Genomic DNA, 22,774 nt, shown 5'->3' on the forward strand with positions numbered 1-22,774 from the left:
AATGGCTTGGGAAGAGTGGCACTTTGGTAAGTTATTAGTTGTCTATACTTCTTTTATCAGTACATAAAAGGAATTGATAATGTCACAAGAAGAATATGTTAGTACAAGGGTCCATTAGAACACAACTATTCATATACAACAAAAGAAGTGAAGAAAGGTGAGACTTATTTTTCTCTTAACATTTTGCTCTTTTTCATGAGAATGTTTGCATCCTTGCTACTACCAGTAAAGAAGTTCCTTTCAGAATACTAATTGACAAAATAAAAGCTGTAATTGGACCACTGCCAATCAACTTAATACTTTAGAGAGTGGGAGGCCCACTAAGTTAGGTGAGGGAAAAGCAGTGACCATGCTGTGTTCTCAGAAACTGAATAAATTAACCTCTTTATCCATTCCATTTAACATGGGGAGAGAGGAACTTGAAGCAACTTTGAGTTTACCAGCAGATGCTAAAAACTCAGGGCAGGAAAAGGGCAATTAAGTATCAACCTTAACATCAATTAAGATAAACTGATGTTATCTTGAGAAATAATTAAAAGAGGCTTGTTAAAAAGTTCTTTCATTGTTTGTTGGAGTATGAATCTTTTGTTTATTATTATTATTTTTTTTTATTAAACATAACTATGAATTAATATGGGCTTCCCTGGCTGCTCAGCTGGTAAAGAATCTGCAATGTGGGAGACCTGGGTTTGATCCCTGGGTTGGGAAGATCCCCTGCAGGAGGGCGTAGCAACCCACTCCAGTATTCTTGCCTGGAGAATCTCCATGGACAGAGGAACCTGGCTGGCTGCAGCCCATGGGATCACAGAGTCGGACACGACTGAGTGACTAAGGACACACTAAGCACATGAATTAATATGGGAACCAGCATGAAGCATCTTACTTGATCTTTGACTACAATGTTCACTGAAAACAGTGACCCATCAAATGTTCACTCCCCAAGCTAGGTTGTACATCAAAATTTTGATATGTTACTTTATATGAAAATTGAAGTAATTAGCTCTTCTGTATAGGAGTAATTTCCCATTCTCTCTGCAAGCAAATTTCAATAAGAAATTGGTAAGATGGGAAATAGATCTATAACATGTTGTACATAGATTATTTTTTAGGTAGCACTATATTATAGGGATATACTGTACATCAAAACAAGTTATTTTGTCTTATGTCTGTCTTTGATGAGTTTTTGTTCTCCACAGGATTGATTAGAATGAGAAAGTGACTAAACATTATAATAAAATATAATGTACCTAACTTAGTATTTTACATTAGTCATGTATGACTTAGTCATTTGGGAAATTCTATCTAATTTTTGAGACAATGTGAAAATAAAACTGAAAATTGAGACATTTACATTTAATCAGTACTCTAAAGGGCTTCCCAAGTGGTGCTAGTGGTAAAGAACCTGCCTGATAATACAGTATAAGTAAAAGACACGAATTTGATCCCTGGGTCAGGAAGATCCCCTGGAGGAGGACATGGCAACCGACTCTAGTATTCTTGCTTGAAGAATCCAACGGACAGAGCAGCCTGCTAGGCTACAAGTCCAAAGACTCCAGCATGACTGAATAAATTGAGCACATATGCACTACTTTAAGAGATACTAGCAGAATTAGCATGCATTGCCTTAATATAAGAAAATTTTTAATTTTTCTTAGAACAAAGCATCATTTAAAAGCTCAGTCTAAGAAAGTCATCATAGAACGTTACTATTCTCATTCAAACCACTGAAGCAATTTTGATTGCCTTATTTTATTACTGTTTCTCTGCATAGATTTAGCATTATAGCAGTATTAAACACATACACGAGAATAAATTCTGTTGGTATTTTTACTAGGATTTACATTAAATTTGCAAATTACTTCAGGGGAAAACTGATATCTTTATAATATTATAATATTGCTTCTATCTGAGGGCAGTTTTGCTCTAATTTCTCAAGTTTTCATTTGTGTACTTCAGGAGTATTCTAAAGTTTTCTTCATACTGGTCTTGTGCATTTTCCTAAGTTTATTCCTAGGTATCTCATCCTTTATCCTACCTTTAAATAGCCTGCTTCGGGTCCTGTGTGCTTCTCTAGTTACTGATTCTAAACTTTATGTGAAGAAACCTAGAATACTCAGAAACACTTTGAATGAAGTTATGAAGGGAGATTAACACAAACTTATAAAAATATATAAAGTCCTGATAAGCAGAAGAGTATAGCACTGGAATATTTCTAGTGAGACTGACCAATGAAACAGAAAGTCGAAAAATAGACCCAAAAATATGGGAATGATCTAATGTATCTAAAATGAGTATCTCAAATCAGTGGGTAAAGAGATGTGCTGTTTCATGAAAGATGCATTTGGAAAAAATAAAGATGGAATCATATTTTCCATCATACACCAGGACAAGTTCTAAGTAGAGCAAATGTTAAAATGTCAAGATATTGAAAACATAAAGTTATTAGAAGAAAAATGGGAGCTTTGATTTCAGATTTTAGAAGGTCCTTTCAACTATTCCTAAAATTGAGAAGCCATAGAAAAATACTAATAGATTTGATACCTGAACATAAAATTAAATTCTTCATTAAATAATATGAGCAAAGTTGACAATACAATGCGAAAAAAGATTTTTGTAACTCATATCAGAAATGATAGGCTAATTTCCCTAGTACATATAAAAGCTTCTAGAAATCAAGAAGAAAAAGACCAATGAAAAAATGTTTAGTTTATGATCAGTGTAAAATGGACTCTTTATAGGAAAAATAAATACAATTAATCCTTATACAAATGAAAAATGTTCAATCTCAATCTTAACTAGAGAAATACAAATATGCAAAAAATGCAAAAAATTTGCAAAAATGCAAAAAAAAAAAGTCTGAATGACATACTTTTAACTTTAACTTGTTGAATTAACTTTTAATTCATGGTGATAGACATGAATTCAAAAATTCATGACTCATATCAATGTATGGCAAAAGCCACTACAATATTGTAAAGTAATTAGCCTCCAACTAATATAAATAAGTGGAAAAAAAAAAAGGAAAAAAAAATTCATGTTGAACTACATGAATTTTTTAACCAGAAACCCTACTGGACCCTAAGCCCTATGGAGAAATTTTGCACTTTTTGACTAATGTAAAGTATTCAATTGGGCCTCCCAGGGTGGCACTAGTGGTAAAGAACCTGCCTGCCAATGCAGGAGATGAAAGAGACATGGGTTCAATCCCTGAGTCAGGAAGATCCCGTGGAGGAGGGCATGGCAACCCACTCCAGCATCCTTGCCTGGAGAATCCCATGGACAGAGGAGCCTGGTGGGCTACAGTTGATGGGGTCACAAAGAGTCAGACATGCCTAAAGCAACTTAGCATGCAAAATACTTATTCATATGAAATGTATTTACTTATTCAAAAATCAATTAATAAAATACATATTTATGTTGATATTTTAAGATAGAAAATGATATTTTGCTTGCCCTCAATGAAAAGCAAGTATAAGCATAAGAATATTGAAAGAAACAAAAAAATATAAAGTCATTTATTATCATTTCTCCCAGTCTTCACACTTGCTTTCTTTCATTAAAAAACCACTTAAGTAAGACCATGTCCTTGAGATGGTCATCAGAAAGATCAAAAGGAAATAAAAAATGAAATAACTTTCTCATTAAATACTATTTTACTGTGTGTTAGGACCAAGTTCTACATAAACTAACCTGGTATCTTCAGTAATACACTTGTTAGATTTTTATGATTTTAGATATGAGAATTATTGCAAAGAATAAGTGGGCCACAATATTATGACTAAAGTTTTAAGCCTGAGTGCTTTAGGGAATAGTAGAATCATTAATTATTCCCAGGTGGCTCAGATGGTAATCTGTTTGCAATGCGGGAGACCAGGGTTTTATCCCTGGACCAGAAAGATCCCATGGAGAAGGGAATGGCAACCCACTCCAGGATTCTTGCCTGGAAAACCCCATGGACAGAACAGCCTGGTGGGCTACAGTCCACTGGGTCACAAAGAGTCAGACATCACTGAGCACACACACAATCATTAATAGATATGAGTAGATTGAAGAAATTATGATATATATAGAAGGAGAGGATGAATTCAACAAGGCAACTTCCAGGCAGAAACAGTCAGTAGGCATGAGACAAACAGAACTGGAATTAGGGACAGAAAAGTCACAAAAAGTACATTTAAGATACACAACTGCATTAACAAATAACACCTACCAGCCATTTTTCATATTCCTCAAGAGCTTGTTTATCTTTTTCTTTTTTCTCAGCTCTTTTCAGTTCTTCTTTTCTTTTCTCATGTATTTTTACTTTTTCCCTTTCCTTGAAAAAAACTTCCTTTTTTTCATTCCTATGTAAGATAGTATAACACATTGGCAAGTTAAAGGGGAATATATAATAAAGATTCCCAATGTGTCTCTGCGATAAGATTGAGCACGTTAATAACATTCAAGTAAATGAATTTTAGAAAATCCTAAAGTGTTACTAATTTCAGATCTATCAAAACATTTGCTATTTTAGATTACCATTTTTCAACAGCAGTTAAGTTATCTTTTCTTTTCTCAGCAACAATTTCCTCCTCTTTCTGTTTCTTTGCTCTTTCATATTCTTTCTCTTTTTTATTTTTCTCCTTAAGGTATTCCATCTTTTTTGCTTTCCATTTTTCAAAAGCCTGAAAAAGTTAAGAACTACCTTCTTATTGAATGTGAATATAATAAAATAGTAAAAGTACAGTTAATCACTAATTTTCAAATACTTAAAATTAAGAAAGATATTAAAGCTATTGCATACTTGCAGTGCTTCTCCTTTTCTCATAGCATTTTCTTCTTCAGTTTTCTTCTTGTTTTTTTCCTCAAGCCTTTTTTTTGCAGCTATCTTCTTTGCTTCCTTTTCTTTCATGGCTTTCCAGGCCTCAAATGATGCTAAGGCTTCTTCTCTCTTAGCAGCTCTTTTCTATTTTGGAAAAATAATAGTCATATGTGTGTGTATTAATATAAATTGACAAATAGATATAGATATATATGTAAGTATGTGTCTTTATTTTCCTTAATGTTCATCAAGTTCGGTTTCAAAGCAATCTATTTTAAATGATTTAGAAAAATTAATTTATAAAAAATGGTATCTGAATTATTCACTGTATTTTAAAATATCCTTTTCTAAGCACTTCTCAGATATTGATCTACTACCACGCATGGGAAGGAAGTTTTGGGAAGTGCACTGAACAAATGTTTTCAGAGTATACCGAAACAGGTTAACTGGCACTGCAAAGTGCTCATAATGAAACATTGCATTAAAAGAAAAACATCAGCAAAGTTACAGGCCAGACAGATAATTTAAAATTTTTTTTAAATTACTAATTTTACCTCTTTATTTAACCTATTTCAGTTTAAAATTACAGTCAAAGTAAGGTAAACTGGCCAAGTCACACAGAAAGCCACAGGTCTTTGCTTTAACCCTGAGTTTTGACTGATATCAGAGCATACAATTCTTACTTGCATAAACATGTCCCAAATGTTGAAAACATGGGCCAGACTGGAAAATGTTATTACTTTACTTACTTCAGTCTAATCCCATAATATTCTGCTTGCCTTATAATATTGCTCAGCATTAAATGCTATAAAGTCTTATTACAGAGATAACATAATTTAGAAGGAGAAGTATGGCCACCCTCACTGAGCTGTGAAGACCAAATGAGCTGTCTGGCACTGACTGTGGCAGATCAAGCTCAAACATGTCCCCGTGTCCAGGCACCCCCTGCAGGGCTGCTCCACTCAGCACTATTTCTATTCATGGTAGTATTAAAAAACACAAAGAAGGGTTGGTTTTGTTGTGTTGTGTTTTCTTCAGTGGTTTTACTTCAGAAGATGAGAAACAAATGAGCATGTTGTAGGCTATGCGTCAGGAGATAGAGGCAGAAAGTGAAGTACAAGTGAGATTGAAATGAGAGCCCAGCTCCATTCAATGGGAAGGTCAGGGGCAATCACTCAGGTAGAGGTTGGTCTTAAAGACATAAAAAATTTCAAGACAGAAAAGAGGACAACTGAAGGTTAATGTCTGAAGACCCTTTACATTCTTGGCTAAGTTGTAATAGTGAATTCAGTTTTTAGGAATGAAACAGGTACATGGTCACAAGAAAAAAAATGTTCATAATCAATAGTGCCAAAGCTACTGCACACATAAGAAAATCTGTGTATCTATGCTTTCATGTAAACCAGTTATATTTATATCAATTAAAAATGTATAAAGTACTAGAGAAATAAAATCAGAAATCATTTTTATATACAATTTATTTCACCATTTAAAAAACAGTTGATTTAAAAATATTAAGTATTTAGAACTATTTTACTGACTTAAAAATCCAGAATATTTTTCATTTCCATATTTCAGAATACCTGTTCATTTTGAATCCTTAAGTTTTCACTTTCAATTCTTTTAATTCTGTGCATTTCATGTAAATAAATATTTTTCTTTTCTAACCACTCCTGTGAGAAGAAAAAGGCGATTTGTTATGCAAACTTTCGCAAATGAATTAGAATTCTTATTTCTGAAATATATAATTAAAACTTAAAAAAAACCAAAACATAAACCTTACAAACTTTACATGTGCAAATATCATTCCTTTTTCTGATAATATTTTAATATATAACAATGAGCAAGAATTAAGAAAATCATATGTATGTTATCTTTCTCAGTATTAGGAACAGATTTCAAAGACTAAATATGATGACTGCATATATTAACATTTTCTCTGAAATTCACATGGACAATTTTCTAAAATATGATGTATTTTATATAACAGATAAGACCAAAAAAGACATCTGTTTTGAATTTTGAAAAATTAGAAAAGAGTTTAACTCAAATACAAAAAGTATCGGGAAAGAAAAAAATATTAAAACACTTTTGTTCATAACAATATAAACTTTAAGTTGAAAAAGTATAAAAACATAGATATACCTTAACTATATTTTGCTTTTGTTATATTTTTATCAATTGCAATGGCAAATTATCTTTCTTTACAATTATGATTAGTTAAGCAAAGTTTAAAGTAGCCCTGGTGGCTCAGATGGTCAAGAATCTGCCTGCAATAAGAGAGACCTGGGTTCAATTCCTGGGTTGGGAAGATCCCCTGGAGAAGGGAATGGCAACTCATCCCAGTATTCTTGCCTGCAGGATTCCATGGACAGAAAAGCTTGGCAGGCTATTGTCCACGGGATCGCAGAGTCGAACACAACTGAACACACACACACACAAGCAAACTTGGAGAAGATATGGATTGCTCAGGCATTATAAAGGAAATGGATTAATAAATCATTTCTGACAGTTCATTTTATTCCCTGATAAAAAAATCTTATGTGATTAATTCTAATTAAAAAAACAAATATTTTCCTTTTTACCTGATAAACAGTTGCCCTTACGTTATCTGCTCTGTCAGGTTCTGTGTTCTGTTTCTGTGAGGGCTTTTGGTCCAAGACTCTCAAAGTCCCTAAATAGTGAGAAGCTGGAGCTGTCGACGGAGTCCTCCTTAGAGAACTAGGCTTCTTTAAGAACTCAGAGGTCATTAATCTGAAAAGATCCAAATGAATCAAGATAAACTATTACAATTACACTGGTACAAGAAAGATCCATTAGATTTTGAAACTACTATATCTAAAATCTACATTATAATTTAATAAATTATAATTACTTTGAAAATGATGTGGTATTTTATTTATTAGTACACAAAGACCCCTTCAACATAATTTAAATTTTTTTACTTTAATTTACATATAGCTTCAAAATAATTTTTCTTTTTAGGTTATTTATAGTTAAAACATTTTTAAAAACATGGACTCAAGTTACATGGGAAAAAACAATACTAATAAGTAGGTTTTAACAGTTTCTTGTATTACTTTGCCTTATTGCTGCTGCTGCTGCTGCTGTTGTTTAGTCGCCAAGTCATGTTCAGCTCTGCGACCCCATGGACTGTGGCCCACCAGGCTCCTCTGTTCACGGGATTTCCCAGGCAAGAATACTGGAGTGGTTGCCATTTCCTTCTCCAGGGGATCTTCCTGACCCAGGGATCAAATCCCTTCTCCTCCATTGGCAGGCAGATTCTTTACTGCTGATCCACCAGAGAAGCCCCATTTTGCTACATAAACCATCTTAAATATAAAGTTAGACTAATAACCTCTAACTTAGGGTTGATGGGAAAATCTGGCTCATGATCTCTTCTGGTATACAAAGTTATTACACCACAGCTATTTCATTTATTTTCATAATGCCAACAGTGGCCTCCCTACTACAATAGCAGATGAGAGTAATTACAACAGAGGCCATATGGCCTATAAGACCTGCCATAGGTACTAACTGGCAAACTCACAGAAAAAGTTTGCCGATCCCTCTTCTATTTGAGTAATAATTTTTTTTTTCTATTTGAGTAATGAGAATGTAAAAGATGCAGAAGGTTTTGATTAGCACTTATGAGTTAGGCATCAGTGTGAATGATGATCAGTTCTTATCATTTTAATAAACCAACTTAGTGCATAGAACCTCAAAGTTTAAAGTATAATTTTACATGCGTTGGACAAAGACACTTAACAGAGAAGGTGAATGCTAGACTTCAGCTTTATTACTACTTTATATCTACTATCTCAGGAAAAATAGGAGAAAGAAACCATCTCATGAGCAACGTGGAACATAGATGATCCTTAATCAATTCCTTTTATAAAAGAATATATGCAACTAAGGGGATTGACCATGAAGTAACTAATTCATTCTTCTCATAAGAAAATTAAGAATACCAAATGAAATTTACTTTCAGAAGTTAAACTAAAACTTGCTTTGTTGAAATATAAACCTATAACTGAAGGAAAATGATAACTTTATTACCTGCCAGATGCACTAGATGCTCTATTATTTGTTGGTTTTTTATTCTTCATAGTTCTATCTTGAATTGCTTTCTATTAAATAGAAAAAGCAAAAGATTACTCACTGTATATATCACAGTTATAGTAAGAGGCCAACTGCTAGAAAGTCAATGTTTTTTGAGCATCTACTATGTGTTCAGCATTGCAGTCACCAGGAACAAATAAGGATATCACATTTAAGGGAAATTGATTGATACTAAACACATAATGTGACTCACGAAAGTGATAAACTAGGGTGCAATGGCAGTGACAGAGTAGAGTTGAGGAGCTACTTTAATGCAGGTGATCAGGGAAGGGCCCCTGAGGATGTGACATCAGAGCTCAGACAGATGATGGATAGAAAAGGGCCATGTGACACTCTGGGGAGGACTTGATAGTTGTGAGAAACAGACCAGTGAAAGGTGCTGAGACATAGTGAACGGCAGGGGGAGCTAAGGAGCGTAAGGTCCAGAAAGAACCATGAGAGATGTCCAGGCAGTGGGGAGGAGTCTGCATTGCATTCCATAATGAGAGCCCAAGGAAGAGACCTTAGAGGGGAATGACTTATTCAGACTTAAAATCACTTGGTAATGAGTAAGAATAAAGCCAAAGATTCGATCAAAAGAAATATGTTATAATCTTCCTTGTTTTATATAAATCGCCTGTTCTAATTTAAATCACCTGTTCTATATAAATTGCCTGTTAAACATTTCCAAAACCTTGTCTTTAAATCCCAGAATACCCTTCTTCCTTTTAAGGAATGACTTTTCTACTTTACACAAGCAGACGGGTGCCAGCACTAACGTGATAGCACAGCTGTAAACACATCCCTAACTTGGCATTAGTGTTTTCCTAAGGAAAATGGTTAAGGAAAAATACCTGGAATATGTCTTAATGAACCTTCTCCTTAAAATGTAGTGAAAATCTAATACCCTGTATTATAAAAGTCCTGTTCGACCACAAGTTTTCAGATAACTGTTATTTTCCCCAATAGTAAATATACATAGCTACCAGTTAACTGCAGGAGAAACTGGATAAAGAAAATTCAGGAGAAATAGAGACTAAAAATGCTTCACCATAAATTTTAACAGTATAATACTCTAGTGTAATATAGTATGTTGCTGTTTGTTGTTCAACTCTTTGCGACCCCATGGACTGTAGGCTCCTCTGTTCATGGGATTTCGCAGGCAAGAATACTGAAGTGGGTTGCCATTTCCTTCTCCAGGGGATCTTCCCAACCCAGGGACAAACCCGTGTCCCCTGCCTTGGCAGGCAGATACTTTACCTCTCAGTCACCAAGGATGCCTGCAATATTGCATAGGGACATATCACAAATCTGGTTCTCAAGGTAATGGTAATAATATTCCTGATAATGACCCTGTCCTTCCATTTAAATAGGCATGGATGCTGATAAATATTTCTTAAAAGATTTTTATTTTTAAATTTTTTAAAGTATTTAAAAAGATATCCAAAGGAATACATTTCACTAATCCCAAACCCTCAGAAATTATTCCAGACAGCTATATTTTTATAACATGAAGACCTATAGAAATCAACCCACTTCTGGGTATGTATTTCTAAAACATTTAAAAGAATATTATGATCATATACCTCTGAAAATTTTAATGAAATGCTGGGTTTTACTGTACTCACTTCAACACTTCTCTGAAGTGAAAATTCTACTGAATACGGACCATGCGACAGTATAATACCACCATTAAAAGACGAGTCTCAGACAGATAATTTAGAAGTACCTACCATGGAAGATAAAATATTTAAGAGTTTTATTTTGAGTTTTAAGGTGCAGTATAGAAGGTACAATTTTATATAAATACCTTTGAAGACTCAGTACACAAGATACTCTGAAGTTGTAGTAGTGGTGGCTCTTCAGCTGTTAAGCCATCATGCATAATCAGTTCAGCTTTCTTCTTTTCTTCTTCAACGTCACCAACAGTCACTTGACTTTCCTTGGGTTTCTCAAGTGCAGTAGTTACAAAGTCTATCAAAAATGGGGTCTTTTCATTTTCGGTTGATTTCAAGGAATTATGGGTTTCAGTGCATTCTTCATTCTGATATACTTTGTGACAAAGTAACAGAATTAAATCTCCCTTCTGAATTAAGGAGGTGGATAACTGATTCATTTGCTTTCTGCTAAATGAAAACTGTCTCTGATCTTTCTTGCAAAATAGAAATGGAGAAAACAACCATACTCAACTTGAATAAACATTTTTCCAAAGTGATCTATAACAGAGAAAACAGCTACTAAATCTATTAAAGCATTTGGTACACCTCAGGAAAATATCATATAAGTAAATAGAATGGAATAACCATCCTGAAACATTGAAATGTCACAAATGTTTGTATAAATCAAGTAAGTGAGATAGCAATATCTATTCTATTTAAAAGCTTGTGTTTCTTAGCTGGAACCAAAGGCATAGATCTCTAAGCTACCACAGTTACTAGCAATGCAGTTGTGAAACTGTACAGACACAGAGAAAACCAAGAATCAATGCAATTCTAGAAGAGTCTACCACACAGAGAATAAGGTCATCTGCCAGAGTTTTACTCCCACTAAGATTCAGTGTTGCCTCTGATAACAAAAGGGCAGGAATGGAAGGCCTAATACTCACCATCTCAGTGCTCAAGGGACAGGCTCTGGCATAGAGGATTCAGTTTTGCTTTTACAGAATTGCTTCTACTATTTTGATTCTATCACACTTTAGAATGTACAACAGAAAATCAGTGCTTTCTGTGCTGATCACCAACTTTCAGTTCTACTAGTACCTGGCCAAACCTGTATCTTTACTGTCAAAGTCTTAATGCTGAGGCTTTCGTTACAGCCATTTTTGGGGAGCTCATTTTGAGGTAAGCTAGATATAATATCACTTTATAATTTGAATTATATGTTCATATTTGGACAGTACTCATGATTTAAAGTATCAATAATGGATTCTGCTAATTAGTGTACTCAGTGAAAAGAACAAGGACTTTGGAGCCAAAGATTCAAATTATGGCTCCATCACTGACCTTGGGTATGTTTCCCAATATCTTTGCACTTCAGTTTTTCTCATCTGTAAAATGATAAAAATTATACTACACAGTAAGCACTTAATAAATGCGAGTTATGCATACCAACCTTAGAAACAGTTATGCCTTTGTATCTCATAGGACTAAGGAAAGAAAGAATGTTAACTTATTTATACCTCACACTTACTGTGTGTTAACTACAGTCCTGTTATATATGCTTTACATGTATTAATTAATTTAATTCTTAGAACCACTCTACTCTTATGTGCATTTTAAAGATCAATATATAGGGCCAGAAAGGTTAGTTACCTTCTCATGTACCTTGTACCTGGATTTAAGTCCACCTTAGTCTCAATTTAAAAGTTCACCTAACCATTATGCTGAGTATTGGAGCAACAAATCCATAATAATAGCTCACCCTGAGTGAATACTCTACTTTGTCAAGAATTGACTTAGTGGCTAAAATGCATACCATCTCTTAATTTTCACAATAGGCTAATGAGGTCGATTATTATAACTTGGGGGATTGAGGCAATTTCTCTTAAACTGAGAGATTAAGTTCTGCATCTATAATCACAAGGTTAGTAAATTGCATCACTGAGATTAAAACTCAGGCAAACATCAACATATATTATTCCTGTAACTATGTGAAGTATTACTCCTTTGGCATACTTCTATGGCATTCTAAGCAATACAGAAGTTCACAAATAAAATGCGGTAGGATACTTTGATATAATCACCTGTAATGGAGGCTTTTTCCTCAGATCCTAGTGAAAAGGAATCTTTAAGATTTTCTTTATCAGATGATGATGGTACACTTGTTAACCATGGATCCTATTTAAAGAAACTATGAAAGTTTAGCTCTCAAGATTTGTGGAGGGCAATAGCAGTATTAAGACTACTTCATAACTCTGAAATATGCATCATTAGTTTTCTACTGAAACACCATAAGGGTTAAGTCAAAGGAGGTTATATACTTTCAAGTTAAGAGCTCTTTCAGTTCTTTAACTGAAACTTCTAAATCCATCTTTAGCAATTTTCAAAACTGCTGCTGCTCTAAAATCAAATCTCAGAAATACTTAAGTATTTGACATCTCTTTCTCTAAGTACATACTTTCTAAGAAAGCATAAAGATCGTAGGTCAAAAACCCTTAGTTTGAAATGAATATTAATAGTTGTTCAAACAAAAGCAATTCATAAAACCAAGTGCATGTGTGTGTGTGTGTTGTTGTTTCAGCCATGTCTGACTCTTTGTGACTCTGTGGACTGTAGCTCACCAGGCTCCTCTGTCCACGGGATTCTCCAGGCAAGAATATTGGAGTGGGTTGCCATTTCCTCCTCCAGGGAATCTTGCCGACCCAGGGATAGAACTCGCATCTCTTTTATTTCCTGCATTGGCAGGTGGGTTCTTTACCACTAGTGCCACCTGGGAAGCCCAAAAACCAAGTAGCTACTTCCAAATGTTTTAGATTAGAAAGTACATAGATTTCATGCACTTTAGTTTTCCTCAAAATTACTATCTCTGAAATAAAATAACTATATATGAAATGAAGTAATTATATTTGTGTTCCTATATTAAACATCTCTTTATAGGATAATACTCTAGTCTAAGGGCGATAATACTATAAGAAGTTTGATTTTTATTGTATAAAAATTTTTATTTTTTTCCCATATATTTAATGTCAAAAGCAATAAAGAGAAACTATCTGGGAAGATGGCAGAAGGGCTAAACACTGGAGTTTACCCTAAGAGATGAAGCTTTACCCAAGGAGATTTGCAAATTAGTAGCTTTTCTCCTGAGAAAATTTCCCCAACTGTGTAGCTCAAGTAGTAGTAGGCTGCGACCCTACCAGACTTGCTTGAGGAGTCAGAGAATAGAGTTTAGGAATAGAAGATCAGCCAATAAATTTGGGCAGAGGGCAAGAACCCCAAAATTGGCATATAAAATCCACCTCAAACCCTTGGCTGAACTATGCATGGCATGAAAAAGACCTCAGAGGGCCCTATAAAATTGTAGTAGCTAGAAAGTAAAAAAACTAAGCAGAAGTTTTAGTCAATGTCCATGGCAAGGGAGACAGAGTTAGAAATTTAAGTCTGGCCATAAAATCAGTAATGATAGAACACATGTTCAGAGAAACATAATAGAACCCAAAATTTCTACAACATATCATCCATAATATTCAGTATTCAATCAAAAAGTTAAGTAACAGAAAATAGTGACTTATACTATGAAAACAAACAACAAAAACAGTCTATAGTAACCAACCCAGAGATGACCCAGATATTGCAATTTGCAAACAAGAACTTTAAAGTAGGTATCATAAATATCTTCAAGCATTTAGGAGGAAAAATATATACATAGTGGTGGAACAGATGGGTATCTTGTTATTAGATACAGAAAATACAAAAAAAAAAAAAAAAATTGGAAATTCCAGAGTTGAATAGTACTGAAATTAAAAAAAAAAAAAAAAATTACTGATAGACTTAACAGCCAATCAGATACGGTAGAAAAAGGCAGTGAACTCAAAGTCTTTGAAGACAGAATTTGAAGAAAACAAAGGGTGGAAAGACTGAAGAAACATGAACATGAACATGAGAGACTGGTGAGACATATCAAAAATTTCAATACACTAGATTACAAACGAGAGAAAAGAAAATGAAACAGAAAAAAAAAAAACCTAACTTCCCATTTTCATGGAAAATATCAGTTTACAGATCCTGACACTTCAATGAAATCCAAGCAGGATAAATATAAAGAAAAGCTATACCTAGGTACCTTGTAGTCAAATTATTGTAATTCAAAGAAAAAAGACAAAGTTTAAAAAAAAAAAATTCAGAAAGCTGTCAGAAAAAAAAAAAAACAAAACCCAAAATGTTATATAATGAGTACAACAAGATAAATTTCTGCTGATTTTCTAACAGAAATCATAGAGGTCAGGAACAATGGAAACCTATAAAGAGCTGGAGGTAGGAGAAGAGAACTGTCAGCCAAGTACATATTCAGCTGTCATCCTTCAAAAATGAAGATAAACTGAATTTTTTTAGATAAGTAAAGATTGAGCAAAGCTGTCACTGTCTATAATACAAGAAACATAAGAATAGGTTCTTAAGATTGAAGGGGAATAACACTAGAAGGAGTATGAATCTAAAGGAAGAAATGAAGATCCTTAGAATGGTATATACCTTAGAATAGAATATAAATCTAAGAAAACTACAAATGTTTATTCTAGTTTATTCTACTCTTTTAGTTCTTTAAAAGTCTAAGACTAAAAGTTTAAAATCATTCATCATAAAATAACCGTTTGGTCAAAAAAGAGATCACAAGAAAAATTAGAAAACATATTTAAAGGAATGATAATGAAAATAAATGGCATCAAAAATGGTGCTGCTAATCAGCGCATTAGAGGAAAATTCATAGTTTTTAAAAGTTTTAATAGAAAAGATGAAAAGCTTAAAATGAAGGGACACATTTTTTAACTTAAAGATAAGTAAATTAAAACCAAAGAAAATCCAAAGAAAATAAAAGAAATAAAGAATAAAAATCAGTGAAACTGGAAACAAACAATAGAGAAAACTAACAGTCAACATTGGTTCTTAGAAAAATTTAACAAAACTGACCAATGCCTGTCAAAATTTAACAAGAAAGACAGAAAACACAAACTATACATTAGAGATGAAAGATGGAATGTCATGATAATTTTATTGCCATTAAAAGCATAAAGGAATATCATAAACAACTTTATAAATTCCGCATCTCAGATAAAGTGGTCAAATTTCTAAATAGACATAAATTACTAAACTGATGAAGTAGCAAATCTGAATACCAAAGTATCTATCCAAAACAAGAAAAAAGTCAAATTTAGTATCAAAGACCTCTCCACAAAGAAAATTCTAGCCCCAGATAATTTTGCTGGTGAATTCTCCCAATTACATAAAAAATGATATCAAATTTTTGGTTTCATACCAAATTTTAGAAAACAAAGAGAAAGGAAACACTCCCCAATTCACATGATGCCCATGCCTGACAATAACATTATAAGGAAAAAATTATAGTCTGCCTCCATAAACACAGATGTAGAAGTCTTAACAAAATATTAAGAAATGAAATCTCACACTAAAATAACCTACTATGACTGACCAGATTTTATCCCAGAAATACTGAGTTAATTTAACAGAAAACTATAGCTATGTATCATCATACAAAGGCATACACGAAGCAAAGGTAGGAAGTGAGGCTAGAGCAAAAAGGAAAGTGTCATCCTTTCCACATCTAGCTGTGACACTTGAAGGAAAGTAAGGCAGTAGAGAGGTGCAGTGTCATGTAAGAATTCACACACAGTTTAAGAGACATAAGCATAGCTGAATGTGGATGATAACAGACCCTTCCAGAGGCAAAGATTATGGATACAGGAGAGAGAAAGGTAGGACAAAAAATTAATGGAAATCCCTGAAAAGGTAGGCTTAAAGAAGATTAACAGCATGGTCAGGAAAATTTTATAATGAGGAATAAGGAAATTTTAAATTATTAAAAACAAAAGTATCTAATATACCCAACAATAAAACAATAGATCTACATTATGGGTTATGTTATCATCGTTAAGGTGAATGCAGTCTCAAGATCACCTAGCAACCCAGAAACACTTCAGTGCTCAGTGCTAAGAGATTTAAAAAAAAAAAAGCATAATACAAAACATTATGAATGTTAAGATGACAAATATGATAAAATAAGTGTAGGAAAAATAGTCCCAAAGGGAATTAGAATAATGAACATTGTTGTTATTAACTGGTGGGATTATGAGTAGATATTTTTCAATTAAACTTTCTGTCATAATGTTACTTTAAAAACTTTAGGAATACTTTTTTCTTTAATCAAGGGACATAACATGCATTACAAAGAGGATTTAGTTAGGCATCACTACCAGTCTGAATAATGTCCCTCAAAATTCATGTCTATCCTGAATCTCAGATGGAATTAATTAAGATGAGGATACACTAGCCTAGGGTGGACCCTAAATCAAATGACTGGTGCCTTTTTTTAGAGGAAAGTGAGGGAAGACACAGAGACCAAGTGCAAAAGGCCATGTGATGACGGAGAAAGGGATCAGAGTGATGCAGCAGACAGCCAAGGACCACCAAAGGGTTCTGACAACCACCAGAGGCTGGAAGAAGCAAGGGAGGATTTCTCTCTAGAGTCTTCAGAGAGAATATGACCCTGTCCACACTTTGATTTTGGACTTCTGACCTCCAGAACTTAAAAAACTTGTGTTGTTTTAAGTCTAGTTTGTGGCAATTTGTTGTAACAGCTACAGTGAACTACCACAATATCCACTTGGTCAGATGATCTTATTCAATATACAATAATTGTTTGGCTTTGATAAGACCATCTCTTCTCCTGATTTTTATAACAAATTAGGACATAGCACACTGAAGTTAGAGAGGTTTGTATCAAATTGCTGCTTTACTGGTAAAGCTAACCTACAGGACAAGAGTGGAACAAGAACCTACTGTAATCACACTTCTGGTCTGAACTGGAGAGATCCATTCATTTAGCTGCGATACAAAGGACTTCCTCTTCTTCCTTTGTACCACCTCTCTGACTCATATCTGAACCACAGAGGAGTCAGAAGAAAGAAGCTTAGCCAGGTACTGTTTAGTTTTCTCTGATCTGCTTAAGCAGACTGTGGAGCAGGAATGTTCTTCTCATACTTATCGCTTCTGAAATGTGAGGTGGAAGTTTCCTAGCCATAGTGAAATTTAACACAGAAGGCCAAGTGTTCTCCCCTAAAGACAATACACAGTAAACTCCTGATGAACTCCTGAAGGATCATATCTACTCCCATTGTGGTATCCCAAAAAAGATAGGATACTGCTGTGAACATTCAATATGCATTTGTTGAGTGATTAAAACCAAATGAATAAAATGACACTGGCCATAAATTATACAATTAAAATATGTGTAAATATATACTTGCAATTAAAGTGTTGCATAGATTCAAAAGGACCGCACTGTTTTTTCACATTTTACTTTCTCTGATATCGGATGCATCTTATAATGACTGGTGTGTTATAGCTTAATTAGCAGTTTTCTTCTTTCTTAGCGGTACACGAAATAATTCTGCATTTTTGCTCTATCTTACAATGCAGTTTTAGACCCAATAGAATATATTTAAAGAATTTAAGTTCCTTGTCATTTGCTGAAGAAAACATGTAAAACACACACAAACACACACATGCATGTACACAAATAGTCTCTCTTTCTCTTATAATCAGATGCAAAAATCTGAACTCAAAACACAATTCAGCAACAGTGCTAACCTCAGGATCAAGATTTTCAGAGAATGCATTCTTCTCAGCTTCTGGTTGTCTGCCATTCAGCCTCGGGAGGAACAAAGGTGTGGAATGTGCCTCAAATTCTTCATGTGGGACAGTTTCTTTATCATCTCCTAGGCTATCTTTCTTCTCCCCATGGCTGTGCTTTTTCAACATGCTCCTTGGTCGAGGTGAAGGCTTAAAATGGTTGTCTGCTTCAAGGCTGCTGTTATTTTCTGCAGAAAAATACAATGCTTTAATACATTTAATACAGTAAAAAAGTATATTTTTTTAAGATGATCATGACTTCTCCTACACCCCAGGTGCCACCAAACTTCCCTTCTGTTTCCAAGCACCTTGCCTCTCTGTCCTGGACAAGAAGCCCACACCCTTCTCTACAAAGAACTCCAGAAAGTAAAAATAGGTCAAAAAAAATTTTTTTAATGGCTGCCATTCTCAAAGTAACTAGTATACTTCACTCTTGTGAGTAGTGAACTATTTTACTTTATCAACTCTCATAGTATTATTTTTTTTTTAAACAAACAAAACTATGTCTTGATTTCAGCCTTTATAAAATGAGGCAGTTCATACATCAAACCTTTATTGAGTGTCTGCCGCCAGGCCCTGTTCACATCATTCACATTAACAGATCTCAGAACCAAGACACTGGCAATGGCCCTGTCCTAGGATTTTAGAGGTTGGGGAGGAAGATGACTGCAAACAAATAAAATTATAAGACAAAGGTAAGTGCTGTAACAAGTATGAAGATGATGTCGGTACAGGGGTTGAAGAGCCAACGTCCCTGGAAAGAGGAATGGAGAACTCGACAAATTCTGAGTCCATAAAACCTCTCCAGCAGTTACTAAAATTCCTCAGTTACTGTTTCTACTACTTCTAAGTTTAAAACAACATTTGAATGCTGGTATACTTCCAGCCCTCAAAATATGATATACAAGTTTTTTACATGAGATTTTCCCTAAATTTCACCATATATATATATATATATATCCATTTCTCCACTGTCCTACCAACATATTCTTCCGACAAAGCTGTAAAATTGAATACCTTTCTCTTTTTTACCTGGAATTGGGGTTATAAATCCTGCTAGAAGATTCTACAGTCAGACCTAATTGGAACCACTATAAATGTTTCACTGCTAATTTTAGGTATGTCCTAAATTCTGGTCAAATGTCCAATTTAAAATCTAAGAGTTATCCTAGATTCCTCCCTCAAAATCCAAAGCATCATGATACCGTATTGACTCTACCTCTAAATATCTCTCATTTATCCCACTTTCTACATCCCCACTGTCAATTCCTTATCCAGTCTTGCCTAGATAGTGCCTCAGCAACGTTTATAAAGCACAAATCAGATCACACCACCCCTCTCCACAAAGTTCTTCAGTGGCTCCCCATCATCCAGTCCTGCAAGCTCATTGCCTCTGAACAATATAAAAGCTTTCATAGTCTTGTCCGTAGTTACCTGTGCTGCCTCGTCACTGGCACACTCCCTTGGTAATCTGTCCTGATATGCTGGGCTCACTGTCCTTCTGCAGTTGGGCCACATCTCTCTTGCCACCAAACTTTTACCCTAGTTCTTCCTTAGCCGAGGGTGTCCACTTCTGGCTTCTCCTGACAAATGCTTGCTTGTCTTTGGAATCTCAGTTTAAGCAGAATATTATATAAAGCTTGATAAAAGGTTTTGAGTCTTTTTTACTGTAATAACACTTAACAGGAGATCCATTCTCTGAACAAAATTTTAAGTGCAGAATACAGTATTATTACCTAAAGGCACAAAGCCATACAGCAGAACTCTAGAACTTGTTCATCTTACTAACTGAAACTTTACACCTTTTGACTAGCAATTCCCATTTCCCTCTCCCTCCAGCCACTCATAACTACCATTCTTACATTGAAATCTTAGCCCCAAAACTGATATATTAGGAAGTAGGACCTTTGGGAGGTGATTATGTCATAACGGCGGACCTTCATGAATGGAATGAGTGCCCTAAGAACAATGTTCTAGAAAGTTCCCTTGCCCTTTCCACTATGTAGATACAATGGGAAGCCTGCGACATGGGAAAGGACCCTATCCACCCATATGAGCCCTGTGACCTCAGACTTTCATATTCCAGAACTCTGAGAAACAGATTTTTATCAGTTATGATTCACCCAGTTTGAAGTTTCTGGTTGTGCTGTGCTGCTAAGCTACTTCAGTCAGGTCTGACTCTTTGAGAACCCATGGACTGTGGCCCACCAGGCTTCACTGTCCTTGGGATTTTCCTGGCAAGAATACTAGAATGGGTTGCCATTTCCTCCTCCAGAAGATTCTCCCAACCCAGGGATTGAACCTGTGTCTCCTGCATTGGCAGGTGGGTTCTTTATCATTAGCACCACCTGGGAAGCCCCAGTAGTATTTGGGAAGTATTTGATTACAGCAGCCCAAATGACTAAGACAGTATTGGAGGACTGGTACTACATCTCTAATGCTGCAGTTGTAGTTACCATCACAGTGCTTGTAACAGTGAGACATATCATACAAACAACAAATATGTGTGGATAAATAAAATGATCTTCCTATGAACAAATGCTGAATAATAAAGTGAATAGTAAAAGCATTTATAGCTTGCTTAGTTTATGCCAGATTGCTCTAAACCCTTCAGATACATAAACTCATTTAATTGCCTCAAACCCCTTGTGGTTGTTCAACTATTGTCCCCTTTCACAGATAAATAAAATGAGGAACAAAGAGCTCATGTACCCATGGTTATAAACTCTAGCTTGTGGAATTAAAGCAGGAGCACCCTGGCTCTAATGCTAATGGAGTCAAGGTGCTCCTGCTTTAAAGTTAAAAACAGCATACCCTGTAAAAATTACTTTCTACAATCACCATTTATGTGACCATTACCTGATGAAATGAAAGTGTTTGATTATTGTACTTTTTACAGCAGACAATATAAGTCTGAATTTGGCAATAAGGAGTTCATGATCTGAGTGAGCCACAGTCAGCTCCCGGTCTTGTTTTTGCTGACTGTATAGGCCTTCTCCATCTTTGACTGCAAAGAATATAATCAATCTGGTTTTGCTATTGACCATCTGGTACTGTCCATGTGTAGAGTCTTCTCTTGTACTGTTGGAAAAGGGTGTTTGCTATGACCAGAGCATTCTCTTGGCAAAACTCTATTAGCCTTTGCCCTGCTTCATTTTGTACTCCAAGGCCAAATATGCCTGTTCATCCAGTTAGCTCTTGACTTCATACTTTTGCATTTCAGTCCCCTATAATGAAGAGGACATCTTTTTTCGGGTGTTAGTTCTAAAAGGTCTTGTAGGTCTTCACAGAACCATTTAACTTCAGCTTCTTCAGCATTACCAGTTGGGGCATAGGCTTGGATTACTGAGATATTGAATGGTTTGCCTTGGAAATGAACAGAGATCATTGTGTCATTTTTGAGATTGCATCCAAGTACTGCATTTTGGACTCTTTTGTTGACTATGATGTCTATTCCATTTCTTCTAATGGATTCTTGCCCACAGTAGTAGATATAATGGTCATTTAAATTAAATTTGCTCATTCCAGTTCATTTCAGTTCACTGATTCCTAAAATGTCAATGTTCACTCTTGCCATCTCCTGTTTGACCACTTCCAATTTGCCTTGATTCATGGACCTAATGTTCCAGGTTCCTGTGCAATATTGCTCTTTACAATATCAGACATTACTTCCATCACCCGTCACATCCACAACTGGGTGTTTTTGCTTTGACTCCGTGTCTTCATTCATTCTGAAGTTATTTCTCCACTGATCTCCAGTTGCATATTGGGCACCTACAGACCTGGGGAGTTCATCTTTCAGTGTCCCATCTTTTTGTCTCTTCATACTGTTCATGGGGTTCTCAAGGCAAGAATACTGAAGTGGTTTGCCATTCCCTTCTCCAGTGGACCACATTTTGCCAGAACTCTCCGCCATGACCTGTCTGTCTTGGGTGGCCCTGCAGGGCATGGCTCATAGTTCCATTGAACTAGACAAGGCTGTGGTCCATGTGATCACGTTGGTTAGTTTTCTGTGATTGTGGTGTTCATTCTATCTGCCCTCTGATGGATGAGGATAAGAGGCTTATGGAAGCTTCCTGATGGGAGAGACTGACTGAGGGGGAAACTGGGTCTTGTCGGGAGTTGGTGATCGACAGGGAAGCCTGGCATGCTGCAGTCCATGGGGTTGCAAAGAGTTGGACACGACTGAGTGACTGAGCTGAACTGAACAGCAGACAAGTGAGAACAAAGGAAACTTTCAGGTTCTAATATTTTTATAAAGCATTAAATGATATTCAGCAATATCTCATGATGTTAAAAATATTGCTGTAAATGTGATAAGTAAAAAAGTCTAAAAATTTAGAGGATAGAGCTAAACTTGTTAACCACATTACTTCTTTAATGAATAAATTATTCACTTATATATTCAAATACTTAAAAAATTCTATATGCCAGGCACTAACCAGAAGACTCAACTTTTTGCTTCAACTTGAGTAACCTTGGAATAATGATTTCAAATATTTTATACCAAAAT

The 22,774-nt window shown here is 35.1% G+C and overlaps 1 protein-coding gene across 3 annotated transcripts in view; it reads right to left on the reverse strand.

Moving 5' to 3' along the window:
- Positions 1-22,774, reverse strand: part of MAP9 (microtubule associated protein 9) — a 43,335-nt gene that overhangs the window by 14,312 nt on the left and 6,249 nt on the right. For 2 of the 3 annotated variants that reach the window (XM_061142554.1, XM_061142552.1), the window contains exons 5-13: positions 18,220-18,449; positions 12,645-12,738; positions 10,713-10,954; positions 8,861-8,931; positions 7,387-7,555; positions 6,385-6,474; positions 4,784-4,945; positions 4,519-4,664; positions 4,211-4,343 (exon numbers count right to left, since the gene is read on the reverse strand). In XM_061142554.1, the coding sequence (XP_060998537.1) occupies positions 4,211-4,343; positions 4,519-4,664; positions 4,784-4,945; positions 6,385-6,474; positions 7,387-7,555; positions 8,861-8,931; positions 10,713-10,954; positions 12,645-12,738; positions 18,220-18,449 (1,337 nt within the window). The remainder of the gene's footprint in view (positions 1-4,210; positions 4,344-4,518; positions 4,665-4,783; positions 4,946-6,384; positions 6,475-7,386; positions 7,556-8,860; positions 8,932-10,712; positions 10,955-12,644; positions 12,739-18,219; positions 18,450-22,774) is intronic. The other variant, XM_061142553.1, reaches the window with a different exon arrangement.

The sequence above is a fragment of the Dama dama genome, chromosome 5 (genome assembly GCF_033118175.1).
Source record: "Dama dama isolate Ldn47 chromosome 5, ASM3311817v1, whole genome shotgun sequence".
Classification (NCBI taxonomy): domain Eukaryota; kingdom Metazoa; phylum Chordata; class Mammalia; order Artiodactyla; family Cervidae; genus Dama; species Dama dama.